The sequence below is a fragment of the Bos javanicus genome, chromosome 3 (assembly GCF_032452875.1).
Source record: "Bos javanicus breed banteng chromosome 3, ARS-OSU_banteng_1.0, whole genome shotgun sequence".
NCBI lineage: Eukaryota > Metazoa > Chordata > Mammalia > Artiodactyla > Bovidae > Bos > Bos javanicus.
In genome coordinates, this window is record NC_083870.1 from 94,531,793 (window position 1) to 94,548,181 (window position 16,389).

A 16,389-nucleotide genomic window follows, 5' to 3' on the forward strand; every position below is an offset into this window, starting at 1 on the left:
AGCTTATCTAGAACACTTTCCAGCCATCAACTTAGCATTAATTTCAGGTGAAGGGTTATGCCAAGGCAGAGCAGTGGAGTAGTTGCATAACAACAACAAAAGTAATAATACTTGCTAACATTTTTAAGTGCTTGTTATGCACCAGACATTTATCATGTGAATTAACTTATCTAACAACAACTCTTCTGAGGTTGGTACTGTTGTTATCTTCATTTTATAGATGAGAAAACTAAGGCACAGAGCAGTTAAATAATCATACAGCTAGTTAAGTGGTAGAGCCAAGATCTGTACCCAGACACTTCAAATCCTACACTCAGCCAGTAAAACATACTGCCTAATAGTCTCAAGTTGAATAGTCTTAAGTTCCAAGTATGTGTAGTCTATGCACAGGAAACGTACAAAAGGAGGAGGAAATGCACATTCCCTGCTATACTGTACTGGAGAGATAGAAAAATCCAGTATGTCTGCACTTACTTTATACACACACATCCTTGCATAGAAACACTCATACTTCTGCACCTACCAAATGATAATGCTTGCTTTTGCTAGAACAGATCCTATAGCTTCATGGCTCTGAGACTCATATCTTCTGCAGGAGTGGGGTTGCCAAATTTAGCAAATACAAATGGAGGATGACTATAATCTTATGAACACCAAGGGGACAAGGAGGGGTGGTGGGATGAATTGGGAGATTGAGATTGACATAAATACACTATTGATACTATTTATAAAATAGATAACTAATGAGAACCTATTGTCTAATTTAGAAAACCCTACTCAGTGCTCTGTGGTGACCTAAATGGGAAGGAAATCCAAAAATGAAGGGGTGTATGTATATATACTGGTGATTCACTTTGCTGTACAGTAGAAACTAACACAACATTGTAAAGCAACTATACTTCAATAAAAAAAAATTTTTTAAAGGATGCCCAGTTAAATTTGAATTTCAGATAAAAAGTAATTTTATTCATTTATTTTAAAATTTATTTTTAATTGAAGGATAATTGCTTTACAATATCGGTTTGATTTCTGCCATACATCAACATGAATTTGCCGTAGGTGTACATATGTCCTCTCCCTCTTGACCGTCCTTCCACCTCCCACCCTTTTCTACTCCTCTAGGTTGTTACAGAGCCCCAGGTTGAGTTACCTGAGTCATAACAGCAAATTTCCAACAATAAGTAATTTTAAATATGCTCCAAGTAATATTTGAGACAAGCTTGTTTTTAAAACAATATGTATTAATTATCTGAAATTCAAATTTAATTAGGCATCCTGTGTGTTTGTGTATATATATATTATATATTTGTGTGTGTATATATATGTATATACATGCGGTATATGTGTGTGTGTGTATATATATGCGCCACATCTTGCACCCTGACCAGGATCAAACCCGTACCCTCTGCAGTGGAAGTTCAGAGTCTTAACTACTGGACTGCCAAAGAAGCCCTAGGCATCCTATATTTTATCTGGCATCCTTAACTAGGAGAAAAATAACTATTCGTTTTTCAAGTTTTAAATCAAATGACTACTTCTAAAAGTCTTCAGCAATTTTTGTGGGCAGTATGTTTTTTTCTTCTGTATTTTTACAACCCAGCCTATCTCTATCCATTGGTGTGTATTATTCAGCTTGTAGGTGCCTGACTTTTCCCATTCAGACCCTTGATCTCCTGTGGGGAAACTGTTTTATGTTCATCTCTGTATTCCCAATCATGAAGATACTGAATGATTGAAATTGTTATTGAATAAACAGTTACTGAATGTCACTGGCCATAAAGAATGAAGGGGAACTAGTATTTGTGAATTGTCTTCTGTATACTAAATATAATGTTGATTGTTTTGCAGTCAGTTCAGTTCAGTTGCTCAGTTGTGTCTGACTCTTTGTGACCCCATGGACACATGGGGCTTCCCTGTCCATCACCAACTCCTGGAGCCTATTCAAACTCATGTCCATCCTGTCGGTGATGCCATCCAACCATCTCATCCTCTGTCATCCCCTTTTCTTCCCACCTTCACTCTTTCCCAGCATCAGGGTCTTTTCCAATGAGTTGGTTCTTCACATTAAGTGGCCAAAGTACTGGAGTTTCAGCTTCAGCAACAGTCCTTCCAATGAATATTCAGGACTGATTTCCTTTAAGATTGACGGGTTGGATCTCCGTGCAGTCTAACGGACTCTCAAGAGTCTTCTACAACACACAGTCCAAAAGCATCAATTCTTCTGTGCTCAGCTTTCTTAATGGTCCAGCTTTTACAGCCATATACGACTTCTGGGGAAAACCATAGCTTTGACTAGACAGACCTTTATTGGCAAAGTAATGTGTCTGCTTTTTAATATGCTGTCTAGTTTGGTCATAGCTTTTCCTCCAAGGAGTAAGTGTCTTTTAATTTCATGGCTTTTAAAATCATTTCCAGTGATTTTGGAGCCCCCAAAAATAACGTCTGTCACTGTTTCCATTGTTTCCCCATCTATTTGCCATGAAGTGATGGGACCAGAGGCCATGATCTTAGTTTTCTGAATATTGAGTTTTAAGCCAACTTTTTCACTCTCTTCTTTCACTTTCATCAAGAGGCTCTTAAGTTCTTTGCTTTCTGCCATAAGGGTGGTGTCATCTGCATATCTGAGGTTATTATATGTCTCCTGGCAATCTTGATTCCAGCCTGTTCTTCATCCAGCCCAGCATTCCACATGATGTACTCCGCATATAAGTTAAATAAGCAGGGTGACAATATACAGCCTTAACATACTCCTTTCCAGATATGAAACCAGTCTGTTGTTCCATGTCCAGTTCTAACTGTTGCTTCTTGACCTACATAAAGATTTTTTAGGAGACAGGTAAGGTGCTCTGGTATTCCCATCTCCTTCAGAATTTTCTGCAGTTTATTGTGATCCACACAGTCAAAGGCTTTGGTGTAGTCAATAAAGCAAAAGTAGATGTTTTTCTGGAACTCTCTTGCTTTTTCGATGATCCAGCGGATATTGACAATTTGATCTCTGGTTCTGCCTTTTCTAAATCCAGGTTGAACATCTGGAAGTTCACGATTCATGTACTGTTGAAGCCTGGCTTGGAGAATTTTGAGCATTACTTTGCTAGCATGTGAGATGAGTACAATTGTGCAGTAGTTTGCATTCTTTGGCATTGTCTTTCTTTGGGATTGGAATGAAAACTGACCTTTTCCAGTCCTGTGGCCACTGCTGCGTTTTCCAGATTTGCTGGCATATTGAGTGCAGCACTTTCACAGCATCATCTTTTAGGATTTGAAATAACTCAACTGGAATTCCATCACCTCCACTAGCCATAAACATACTGATGCTTTCTAAGGCTTACTTGACTTTGCATTCCAGGATGTCTGGCTCTAGGTTAGTGATCACCCCATCGTGGTTATCTGGGTCTTGAAGATCTTTTTTGTATAGTTCTGTGTATTCTTGCCACCTCTTAATATCTTCTGCTTCTTTAGGTCCATACCATATCTGCCCTTTATTGTGCTCATCTTTGCATGAAATGGTCCCTTGGTATCTCTAATTTTCTTGAAGAGATCTCTAGTCTTTCTCATTCTATTGTTTTCCTCTATTTCTTTGCATTGATAGCTGAGCAATATTCAATGCTATTTAAGGCCCCCACTGTAAATTGATGGACACAGTCATTGGCCATCAGGAGATCACATTCTCGGAGACCTAGAACATTTGACATAGATAACTCATGCCATTCTAAGCTCCAGCTCCTTTTGCAGAGAGCAGGACCTGGTTCTAGTTGGCCTAGAGCTCCTGTTTCCATAGCAACAAGAGGTCCTGTAAGAGTTAAGAGATACAGGAAGTGCGGCTTTCATTTCCGGCTTGCGTCAGAGCCGCCGGCAACCCGGAAGTTGACGCGGCGCGTTTGCATATGGCCGCGTCCTGGGAAGATGCCGCTCGTGGTGTTTTGCGGGCTGCCGTACAGCGGCAAGAGCCGGCGTGTGGAGGAACTCCGCGCGGCCCTAGCAGCTGAGGGCCGCGCGGTGCAGGTGGTGGACGATGCGGCGGTGCTGGGCGCGGAGGACGCAACAGTGTATGGCGATTCAGCCCGTGAGAAGGCCTTGCGTGGGGCCCTGCGAGCGGCTGTGGAGCGGCTCCTGAGTCGCCAGGACGTGGTCATCCTCGACTCGCTGAACTACATCAAGGGCTTCCGTTACGAGCTGTACTGCCTGGCGCGGGCGGCGCGCACTCCAATCTGCCTCGTCTACTGCGTGCGACCAGGCAGTCTGAGTGGGGGACTGCGGGTGGCAGGCGCCGTGGATAATCCGAACCGGAATGTCAGTGTGAGTTGGAGACCGCGAGCTGAGGAGGGAGGGAGACCTCTGGCGGTGGGCACCGATGTTCTCGGGGAACCACAGGCAGTGGCCTCTGTAGTAAATAGGCGAGCCCAGGCAGAAGTACCTACGGAATCCGAGCCAAAGGAAATCAGGGCGGCAGATTTGCCAGCTCTCGTGGCTTCGGAATCCGAGAAATCTGCAGAGCATGTGTCTGGTGCTTTTTACCCTCCCGAACTTTTGGAGGCCCTAGCGCTGCGCTTCGAAGCTCCCGACTCTCGGAACCGCTGGGACCGACCCCTGTTCACCTTGGTGGGCTTAGAGGAACCGTTGCCCCTGGCAGAGATCAGAGCTGCCCTGTTTGAGAACCGGGCTCCTCCACCCCATCAGTCTACACAGTCCCAGCCGCTTGCCTCCGGCAGCTTTCTGCACCAGTTGGACCAGGTCACCAGCCAGGTCCTGGCAGGACTGATGGAAGCGCAGAAGAGTGCAGTTCCCGGAGACTTGCTTAAGCTTCCTGGCACCACAGAACACCTGCGGTTTACCAGGCCTTTGACCATGGCAGAACTGAGTCGCCTCCGTCGTCAGTTTATTTCCTACACAAAAATGCATACCAATAATGAGAACCTGCCTCAACTGGCCAACATGTTTCTGCAGTATCTGAGCCAGAGCCTGCACTAACCGGAGCAAGTGAGTGGGAAAACCATGGTTTCTTGTCTAACCACTACAACATTTGTTTGGAAAGAACAAAGTTCTGCAGAATATGTTGAAATGTGGTACTAGAGCTATTGTGACTGATTCACTCATACCCTCCTGGATCCCTCTGTGCCAGGCCTTGAGTTTACAGCAAATTTGATACTAGAGAATGGAGAACTGTCTGAGGATCTATACAGATTTCTCTAGAGGACAGAGCTTAAGTGGACAGAGCTTGCATAGATTGGGTTCTGTTTGGGCTGTCACACACCATTGATTTCTCGCATCTGAAGTGTGAGAGAGCAGACAGGATGGATGAATTGTTTATAATAATTGTGAACTGAACATAGCACAGTTCTGCATCTGTGCTGGCCCTTTCTTCATACCACACAGTTTTTTAAGTACTGTGCCTATGTTTGGCTAGTCTCTGGCCTGGGGCCTGGGGTCACAGATGGATCCACTGGTTTCTATCCTTGGGAAGCTTTGGTTCTAGTGGAATTGAAAGATAAAACCACTAGATTATTTCATTTAATAAAATCTTTTATAAAAAGACAGTGTGCTGGCATCTCTTTCTCTTAATGTAGCTTTATATTCTTCATATAGTTTACCTAATGTAACATTTTAGATACGTATGTATCCCTGTTATGCCTTCTATCAAAAGTACTTGCTAGTGCTCAGTGAGTCTTGATGTCTTGGTCTTAACATGGAGTCACGATCATGACAACTTCCCTAACTGGGTGCTTCATTCTGCTCTTCAAGGCAAAAGCCCTTTAAGCTTGTCTTTCATTTATCTAATTAAACAAATAATAGATATGTGCTTATATTTTTGAAAGATGGTTTAGATAGTCTTTGCCCTTGAGAGATTAGTAGTAAACAGATGATTAGTTCAGTTGCTCAGTTGTGTCTGACTCTTTGCAACCCCATGGACAGCGGCACGCCAGGCTTCCCTGTCCCTCACCAACTCCAAGAGCTTGCTCAAACTCATGTCCATCAAGTCGGTGATGCCATCCAACCATCTCATCCTCTGTCATCCCCTTCTCCTCCTGCCTTCAATCTTGCCCAGCATCAGGGTTTTTTCCCAGTGAGTCAGTTCTTTGTATCAGGTGGCCAAAGTATTGGAGTTTCAGCTTCAGCATTAGTCCTTCCAATGAATATTCAGGACTGATTCCTTTAGAATTGAATGGTTTGATCTCCTTGCAGTCCAAGGGACTCGGTGGTATTGGAGAAGACTTGTGTGGTCTTCTCTAACACCACAGTTCAAAAGCATCAATTCTTCACCGCTCAGCTTTCTTTATAGTCCAACTCTCACATCCGTACATGACTACTGGAAAAACCATGGCTTTGACTAGATGGACTTTTGTCGGCAAAGTAATGTCTCTGCTTTTTAATGTGCTGTCTAGTTTGGTTATAGCTTTTCTTCCAAGGAGCAAGAGTCTTTAATTTCATGGCTGCAGTCACCATCTCCAGTGATTTTGGAGCCCCCCAAAATAAAATCATTCACTGTTTCCATTGTTTCCCTATCTGTTTGCCATGAAGTGATGGGACCAGATGCCATGATCTTTGTTTTTTGAATGTTGAGTTTTAAGCCAACTTTTTCACTCTCTTTTACTTCCATCAAGAGGCTCTTTAGTTCTTCTTCACTTTCTGCCATAAGGGTGTTGTCATCTGCATATGTGAGGTTATTGATATTTCTTCCGGCAGTCTTGATTCCAGTTTGTGCTTCATCCAGCCCAGCATTCTGCATGATGTACTCTGAATATAAGTTAAATAAGCAGGGTGACAATATACAGCCTTGATATACTCCTTTCACAATTTGGAACCAGTCTGCTGTAGAGTAGTGCCTGGTACATAGTAAATACTATATGCGTTTTGGCTACCAATAATACTGTACTAGTTGTAGAATATATAGAGACAGCTAAGAGGCCCTTCCTTAGGAAGCTGTAAGGCCAGTGAGGGGAGATGAGTAAATAATAGATACAGTTCTGTGTGACAAATGCTCTGATAGTATTCTACACCTGTGATGATGTGGTGACATGGGGGTGGATGATGGAAAAAGCCAGTGGCTGCCCACATAGGACCCCTCAAGGTGTTTGAGCCATGAGAATATTAGAGCTTCAGTTGGCCAAGACTGACTCAGGTGGAATATGGTGCTTATTATTTTATAAAAGAAAAAGCTTTTTCCTCCCTGATGATAAGAACAATTATACTTAATTGGGAATTCCTTGGCAGTCCAGTGGTTAAGACTTGATGCCTTCACTGTTGGGGCCCAGGTTCAGTCCCTGGTCAGGGAACTAAGATCCCACAGGTCTGCCCCCTCCAAAAAAAATTACACTTAATTGTAGAAAAATTGAAAAATACAGAAAAAGTAAAATCCACAATCCCATTATCTAAAGATAACTTCTATTATGTTTTGAAACATTTCCTTTTAGACTATTTTCTACATGTTTGTATAATTGAAACTATAGGTAATATTTTGGGGGGCTCCACAAACACTGTGAACAGTGACTGCAGCGATGAAATTAAATGATGCTTGCTCCTTGGAAGGAAAGCTGTGACAAACCTAGACAGCTTATTAAAAAGCAGAGACATCACTTTGCTGACAAGGGTCCACAGTCAAAACTATAATTTTTCCAGTAGTCATGTATGGATGTGAGAGTTGGACTGTAAAGAAGGCTGATGCTTTCGAATTGTGGTGTTGGAGAAGACTCTTGAGAGTCCCTTGGACAGCAAGATCATCAAACCCGTCAATCCTAAAGGAAATCAGTCCTAAATACTCATTGTTAGGATTGATGCTGAAACTGGAGCCCCAATATTTTGGCTACTTGATGCGAAGAGTCAGCTCACTAAAAAAGACCGTGATGCTGGAAAAGACTGAGGACAGGAGGAGAAGGGGGCGACAGGATGAGGTGGTTGGATAGCATCATCAACTCAATGAACGTGATTTTGAGAAAACTCCAGGAGATGAAGGACAGGGAAGCCTGTGTTGCAAAGATTTGGACATGACTTAGCAACCAAACAACAACACAGATAATAATTTTATGTTCTAGTTTTTACTTTAACAATGTACCAATGAAAAGTTTTGTTACCATTTCAGTGGTTATATAACCATAACATTTGAAAATGTAATTTTTTTTTTTTAATCTCTTCTCCGTAGCTTTAAAGCCCAAATTTGCACAATTTACTGGAACATCAGAACTTAGCAATAATTTTGTTATAATAGTCCACTATTATTGACTATATTGTCTTAAATTTCTTTTTATTGAAATTACGTTATATGAACATCCTTGTACGTTAATCTTTGTCTTCAATGGTTGGTCATTTTATTAGAGTGCATTTCAAAAAGTGGAATTACTAGTTTATAATTTGTTTGTTTTGTTTTTAAGTGGATTGCCCCTGATGGTGATTATCCATAAGTCCTGGTGTGGAGCTTGCAAAGGTAGGTGGAAATGATCAGACCTCAGATGTGTTCTCTAAATGTTAACATTTCTGACTTTGGCTCAGCACTGTTTATTGCTTGTAGGAGTACCAAAGAAATACATGGAACAGATTCTCTGCCCTCAAGAAATTTACAGTAGTATTTGCAAGGGATTGAAGGATGTGGCAATTAAGATATGGTTATATAGAGTATGGGATTAAGTGCTACAGTAGTTGTATGAACAGTTGTATATACAAAAAGAGATATGAGGAGTGGTTAGCAAAGTCTTCCTGGAGGAGGTGGGAACTGAATTAGTAAGGTTCTCTTACTACGCAGCATGTGTTCTCTCTGTTACATCACCCTGCAGCTTCCCAGGCAGATTTCTTCTTTTGTTTGGTATGCTACACTTAATAAAATCTTTTTGGAAAAAGTATAAAATTAGTATATACCATTAGTTTAGTAATACATGTGCATTAATGGTAGAGTATTGTTCCTCTCTTGTCTTTATTATATCTGTTCTTAAGTAGATGTTGTTGAAATATGTAAAAAAGCAAATAGTGGTAATTTTTTCATCAGTGTTCATTATCTGTATTTTATAAATGAGATGAAAGTTTCAGAGAAATGAAGTCAATCACTTAAGGATACACAGCTATGCAAGTCAATGGCAGAAGCAGGACGAGAATTCAGGTGTCCTGATTTCTGGGTCTTAAGATTAGAAAAACTGTCAGTTACATGAATCATCTCAGCAAATTAAGGTTTGGATATGTCAATGATTTTTTTTCTGTTGCTTCCCACCCCCAGCTTTAAAGCCCAAATTTGCAGAATCTACAGAAATTTCAGAACTTGCCCATAATTTTGTTATGGTAAATCTTGAGGTAAGAATTCCAGAGCTTCTTTCTGCTGTGATTTTAAGTCTTCACTGTTACAGAATTAACATCATTGATGGTATAAAATCTTACTCAGCAGAGTTGTCTACTTGTATGTATGTGTTTTTCTTCTGAACTCTAATACTAAGGCTTGTATCAGATATTGTAGAACCATCCAGCCCCCATTTGTGGGAGGAAGTAGGAGAAGAAAGATTGGTTAAAATGACTAACTTTTAAGATTCTTTCATTTTTAGTTTGTGATTATGTCATGGTTTTACATCCTTGTATAATTAAAGATGTAGTCATACATGCAGGCCACAATTCCCTGAAAAATAGGATTGAGTTGAAATCCTACTCTGTGCTGGGCTTATATGTACAGCCTCCTTTTTCTTGGTTAGATATCTTTTATGTTCTTCACATTGGCCAGAGGTCTGAGAATCCCAAGTCAGAATATCAGACCTTGGAGTTAGAAGGGATTTTTAGACCATTGATACCATTCCCATTTTACACATTGAGCATCTTAGACCTGAAGGAGTAAGGTGATTTAGTCAAGATCACAGAGCCGAGTAAGTGATAAGAATAGGTACTGTGATTTACTTGTGCTGCCTCTTAGGCTATACTCTTCAAATGTGGGATTCTTGGATGTTCTCTGATGATCCTCCTAGCCCTATGTTTCTGTAAAATGATGTTTATTTGAACATAGGACTGGAAATCTGAACACATTAACAGTTAATGTTGAGGTAGCTAAGGGAGTGCTTATAAAGCTGGTGGATAGGGGCTTCCCTGGTGGCTAAGTGGTAAGGAATCCACCTGCCAATGCAGGAGACACAGGTCGATCCCTGATCCAGGAAGATCCTATATGCTGCAGAGCAACTAAGCCCATGCAACACAACTACTGAGCCTGTACTCTAGAGCCCAGGAATCAAAACTTCTGAGCCCATGTGCCACAACTAGTGAAACCCAGACGCTCTTGAGTCTGTGCTCTGCAACAAGAGAAGCCACCACAATGAGACGCCTATGCACCGCAGCTAGAGAATAGCCCCTGCTCACCACAATTTCAGAAAAGCCCACGCAGCAGTGAAGATCCAGCACAGCCGAAAATAAATAAATAAAATATAAAGCTAGTAGATAGCCTGAATGCTAACACGTATAACTTCTGAAGTGGGAATCACACCATAAATGACAAGGTTAAAAATAAATAAATAATTTTTAAAAATAAAAAATAAAGCTAGTAGATAGCCTGAATGCTAACACATATAACTTCTGAAATGGGAATCACACCATAAATGACAAAGTTACTATTGATTCCTGTCTATCTGAACTCCTCACCATTTTCTATGGTAACTTAGAATCACCACTCAAAGAAAACACAAATGTGTTCAATGAGCATTCCCCAGCTTGAGAGATTTCTTAAAAAGAAAGCTAGCTATGTGGTCATGTCTCCTGGGAGGACTGTAACTTCACAATTGTACTAAAATGTCAATCTTATCAATTCATGCATTCAAGAAAAACTGTGTAAGTCAGTAATGTAGGTATTGCGAATAAGCAATGAACAAAACAGACAAATTTCTTTGCTGGCATTAAATTACATATGAAGACTTGAATGTGGGGAGGCAGACAAATAAATATGTCAGATGGTGGTAAATGCTGTGGCTAAAATGAAGAATGGAGGGGACAGTTTGCAGTTTTAATTAGGTGGTTAGGAAAGAAGGTGGCATTTGAGCAAAGATTTGAAGCAGAAAAGGGAGTGAGCCACCTGGATGAAGGGGGGTGTATGTCCAGGCAGAGGGTAAGAACAAGTCCAAAAGCCTGAGTGGGGAGTGTGCTTGGCTTGTTTAATGACAGCAACAGCAGGCAGCTTAGTGTGGCTGGGAGAAACTAAACAAGGGGTGGGATGTGACGTCAGAGAAGTGCCCAGGTAGAGGTCATGTAAGGGCCTCTCGGGCCACTTCAAGGACTTACCCGGAGTGGGAGGGGAAGCCACTGGAAGGCTTTGAGGAGAGAAGGAACATGATCTGACTTGAGGTTTACACTTAATAGGATGAAGAGGAGCCCAAAGATGAAGATTTCAGCCCCGATGGGGGTTATATTCCACGAATCCTGTTCCTGGGTAAGGTGAAAGGTCTTAATCTGGGGATCCTTGGTACAGAAGGAGAGAGAAGTGCATCAAGGCACTGACTCCACCTGTTGCTACTGCTAAGTCGCTTCAGTCGTGTCCGACTCTGTGCGACCCCATAGATGGCAGCCCACCAGGCTCCCGTTCCTGGGATTCTCCAGGCAAGAACACTGGAGTGGGTTGCCATTTCCTTCTCCAATGCATGAAAGTGAAAAGTGAAAGTGAAGTCGCTCAGTCGTGTCCGACTCCTAGCGACCCCATGGACTGCAGCCCACCAGGCTCCTCCGTCCATGGGATTTTCCAGGCAAGAGTACTGGAGTGGGTCGCCAGTGACTCCACCTAGTGAAATTATATTGTTATGGCTTAAAAACAAAAGCCATTTTCAAAAGAGAGTGATGGATTCTAAATGCCAGAGCCTCAGGTCTGAAGGAAAACTTTTCCCATTAACTAGCTGCTTTTGTAACAAACAATAAAACAACCTCCCGGCGCCCCCGTCCAAACTAACTGCTTTTGTGAGCAATGGGAGAGTACTGATCATTTATTTATTCATTTGGCAATCATCTGTGCATCAACCGCAAGTTAAGCACTGTCAGCCACAAGTTAGGTACTACAGGAACCGAGAGAAGCCGTAGTTCCACCCTTGCCCGGTAGCACAGCTGAGGCAATGGGATACTGTAACCAGACAAATATCTTTTCAGAAACAATTTCCTGGGAGATATTTAATGATCACCTTGTCTTTGATCAGCATTCTGCTAGATTCTATGGGGAATACAAATAAAAATATAGGATCCCACTATCATGAAGCAGAAAAGGAACATGCCAGAAAGATGAAACAGCATATTGGCATGGTTGAGAGTGGGGGTGGGTTGTGTTCAGGGAATTCCAAGGGATTCATTTTGATTGCAATGTAAAACACAGCGGGTAGGGTGGTAAGATAATGGGCTGCAAAGATGGGCAGGTCTCATTTTCCAGAAGGCCTAGTATATCATATAATGCTTGAAGTACCTGTCTGTTGTAGTTATTGCAACCCCTGTGCCATTTTGTCTACAATAGATCCCAGTGGCAAAGTGCGTCCTGAAATCATCAATGAGAATGGAAACCCCAGCTACAAGTATTTCTACATCAGTGCTGAGCAAGGTATGGTTATGTTGAGAGAGAAGAGGGAGGTTTGCTGCTAGGTTTAACTAGAATGAACCACATGCAAGATTTGATGGGAAACTAATTCAGCATGTTAGGTAAGCGTCTTCTGCATGTAGCTTTTGGCTAGATGCTATGTAGGATATAGAAGAAAGAGAAGAGCAAGCCCCTCCTCTAGCTTCTTACAATCCAGTAGGAAGCTAACTGACCCATAGGAAACTGGAGAACTGAGGCTTCCAGAAACAGTCGCTTGCCCTTGGACTCACAGTTAATAAGTCACAGAGCCAGGATTTCAGTCTACAACTTAGTTTTTTTCCACTGCACTAAAACTATTCTTGTAAGAATTCAAAGGTAGGGGAAAGCTGTTAGATGATCAATTCTGAAAGGTATCATAGATAGTAAACTAACTTGATCTAGATATGAAGAGGACATTTCAAGCTAAGGAAGCAAGGGAAAAGCGTGTCAGGTGTAGCCTGACATGGAGAGTGCATGAGTCATGCTAGAGGGGATGATAACTGGATTGAGTCTTGCAGAATGAGACCTAACCAGCAGAGGGATGTGCAAAGCATTATTTAAGGCAGAGGGAACAGCATCAGCACAAACATGTGAGGGAAGATTGAAATCATAAGTCAGTCATGCTTTTTTGTTCTCTAATCCTGAGTGCAACCATTCTAGAGGCAGAAGTTGGAATTCATGCCACATACTGTCACTTTTTTCCTTCTGAATTCTCCCTGCCATCTGTAAAAGAGGGTTATTTCTAAGTTGCCATGCTGCCAGTTTGTTGATCATTTTATGTTTTGAGACCTCAGCACTCATTTCTCAGAATAGGGAGAAGAAAGATCTGGAGAGGTTATCCTCTCCTTCCCATGGGTAAGGAGAATGTTACCTTCCCTACCCAAAAGCAGATCCCTGGAGGCTGGTATTAGAGGGAAGTTTTCCACATGGAGAAGGGCAACTGAACTTTAGGTCCCCAACTCTTGACCCTTGAAATTCACCTTCCTTTTAGAATTTCATGCAGTTACCCCTGCCATCTTGACATGGGCATCATCCTTTAATATATTAGTCCAGATATAGACACAGAACCCTTACCTGAATTCCCCATGGCTCAGCTGACATGAAGCTGAAATATTCAAACTTGACTTTACTAAATGCTTGGGTAAAACTAAAGGGGTGTAACAAACTTTACTACCTGGTATGCTTTCTGAGATCCACAGATTGTGGCTGCCATTGTACAGGGAGCCTGTACCCAGCTTCCCTCTTTGATTCCTGAGATAGACAAGAAGACTCATCTGTCTACCCAGGGCTTGCCTTCTAGGTTTCTCTTTTGCCTGAGAACTTGACTTCTTCCATACATAATTGGTATTGGACATGACCACCTCTTTCCGTGAAGAACCATCCTCCCTCTTAAGCACACATACTTGCTCACATATCGGTGTAGCCTCCACAGAAAATGAAATAAATGCAGCATTCATCCTGAACAGGTGATGGAGATGATAGAAAGATGCTTTCTATTCCCTTAGTGTCGTGATATTTTCAGCTTATGACAGGGGTTCAATTCTAATCCTGGAGGGTAAGCCAAAGTAACTGCTAAATAACATTTTTGTAGGACCTCATAGTTTACAAAGGACATTTATTATTCATTCTCTCATTTAATTTTTATAATCTGCTTGAAGGTAGTAACATCACCTTATTTATAGATGAGAAAACAAATTCAAGAGACTTTCCTGGGCTAAAATCCAGAATTAGATCTTAAATCCAGATCCTGTGCTCCTCTTACATTTCTCCTAAAACATAAAATTATGTGTTGGTTGTCAAATATGAAAGACCTGCTTCATACTTTTCTCCTCAATGTTTATTTCACAGTTGTTCAGGGGATGAAGGAAGCTCAGGAAAGGCTGACGGGTGATGCCTTCAGAGAGAAACATCTGGAAGATGAGTTGTAACATGAATGCACCCCTTCTTTCCTCAAAGTTATTGTTCTGGAAGAAAGCAGCAGGGAAGGGAATACTGAGGAATCAGAACAATTGAATGGATCGGAAAACCTTGCTCCTTCCCACATGGGAAGGGCCCCTCTCACTGTTAGAAGAGTTCTGCTGCCAGAAACTGGTCTCCATGTTTGTGATCCAGCAGAGTGTGGCAGACTTCCTGGTCCTGTCCCCTCTCACCTAAATATCTCTTTGTCATTGAAGGTAAAGAATGACACCTTTTGACATAAAACTTGAGCCATGTGGAGATTTACTCCTCACACTGCAGTATTTGAGTCTTTCCATTTCCTCCTGCTTAACTCACCTTGGTGGTGAAAAGAGACCAGAAGCATCTTTTCTATAATGTTAAAAATTGCGGAAAGAACTTATCATTTAAGACAACAAATTCTAAATGTAAAGCCGTAATTCTGCCCCACCAAGGAGCTCAGCCTGTCTCTTCTTTTTCTCCTGGGAATAATCTTGGGCTTCTTCCTGAATGCCTGCAACTTCCTTCCTCTTCTCTGGCTTGGCTTCCCTGTCTGCGCGCATGTGTGTGCAGGAATGGCTGTGTGCTCTGGACTGGCCCCAGCTGGAAGCATGCTTTCTTTGCCCCCGTTAACTGTTGAAGAAACCTTCTAGCCCTAGATGGAGCCATTTTTGTCAAGTCGTCAACTGTATTTTTGTACTGGGATTAACAACAAAAAAAGAAAAAATATTAATTGTTCCATTAAACTTTAATAAAACTTTAAAAGGAAATGTGTTGTGATGGCCTTTTTCTTACTGGGGAATGGAGGGAGAGCACTTCAGGAAGAAAACTAACCTTGAGGGTCTAATCCAAGAGCTCTATCTAGGGCTGTTCCCACACCTGCATCTCCCACATGCTAATGGACATCAGAGCTTGTCTCTTCTACTTTTCAAATATCCAAATTCCCTCCATCCTCACTGTCACTGTTTTGTACAGGACAGGCCTTTTCTACTTCCTATTTACTGTTACAGCCTGTGACTTGACTACTTGCCTCCAATATTCTCTCCTGTCATCCATCCTCCTTAACTTCCCCCAGAGTAATCTTTCTAAAACACAGATGTTACCATGTCACTCCCCTGCTTAAAGCCTTCCTGCCTCCTTCAAGAAAATAATATTAACATTAGAAAATATCGGGGCCTGCCTGCATCGGAGTCTGCATTTGCTGCTCCGTTTGCCTGGGCCACTCTTCCCTGTGCTATCTACAGGCTTTGCTCCATCATTTCTCATTAAAGCTTCACTGACTTTATTAATAGTAACAGCCTACCCTCCCCCATACTCTCTTTTTCTTTACCCTGTATATTATTTCAACAGTATAAAAAGAGGGATCTTATAAGATATCACCTCCACTGGAACACTGAGTGATGGAGGCACTGTTCATAACTATGCTGAAGTTACAAGTTCATTCTCTACCTCTTTCTTTGAGAATGTAAGCTGCAGGAAGGCAAGCACTTCATCAGTATTATTCGGAGTATATGACAAGATTCTTGAAATGTCTAACACAAAGGAGATATTTAGTAAATAAATATTAAATGAATAAATCAGAGAATTAAAAAAAACGGCAACCCACTCCAGTATTCTTGCCTGGAAAAATCCCACAGATTTTGGCGGGCTACACGGGTCACAAAAGAGACAAGACTTAGTGACTGAGCAGGCAAGCACACAGCATTGTTGTAACAAGCCTGCCTGAAAGGTTAACTGACTTTCTGAGAGAATATAGCTTAGTTTGATTTACTGTTTTTTAAAATATGTCTTTACTTGGCTGTGTCAAGTGTTAGCTGTGGGACGAGGGATCCTCACTGCACCATGTTGGATCTTTGCTTGCAGCGTTCAGGCTTTGTTGCTCTGTAGCATGTGAGCTCTTAGTTTGCCGACCGGGGATCGAACTC

At 41.8% G+C, this 16,389-nt stretch overlaps 2 protein-coding genes across 2 annotated transcripts in view; both read left to right on the forward strand.

The window, feature by feature from the left end:
* KTI12 (KTI12 chromatin associated homolog) lies at window positions 1-9,234 on the forward strand. Its single transcript, XM_061411977.1, has 3 exons — window positions 1-4,977; window positions 8,364-8,416; window positions 9,197-9,234. The coding sequence occupies exon 1, from the start codon at window positions 3,904-3,906 to the stop codon at window positions 4,966-4,968; it is 1,065 nt and encodes a 354-aa protein (XP_061267961.1). The 5' UTR covers window positions 1-3,903; the 3' UTR covers window positions 4,969-4,977; window positions 8,364-8,416; window positions 9,197-9,234.
* Window positions 1-15,234, forward strand: part of TXNDC12 (thioredoxin domain containing 12) — a 34,030-nt gene extending 18,796 nt beyond the window's left edge. Inside the window, exons 3-7 of the mRNA XM_061411983.1 lie at window positions 8,364-8,416; window positions 9,197-9,270; window positions 11,302-11,371; window positions 12,431-12,514; window positions 14,378-15,234. Coding sequence (XP_061267967.1) covers window positions 8,364-8,416; window positions 9,197-9,270; window positions 11,302-11,371; window positions 12,431-12,514; window positions 14,378-14,457 — 361 coding nt within the window. The 3' untranslated portion in view covers window positions 14,458-15,234. The remainder of the gene's footprint in view (window positions 1-8,363; window positions 8,417-9,196; window positions 9,271-11,301; window positions 11,372-12,430; window positions 12,515-14,377) is intronic.
* The last annotated feature ends 1,155 nt before the right edge of the window (window positions 15,235-16,389 follow it).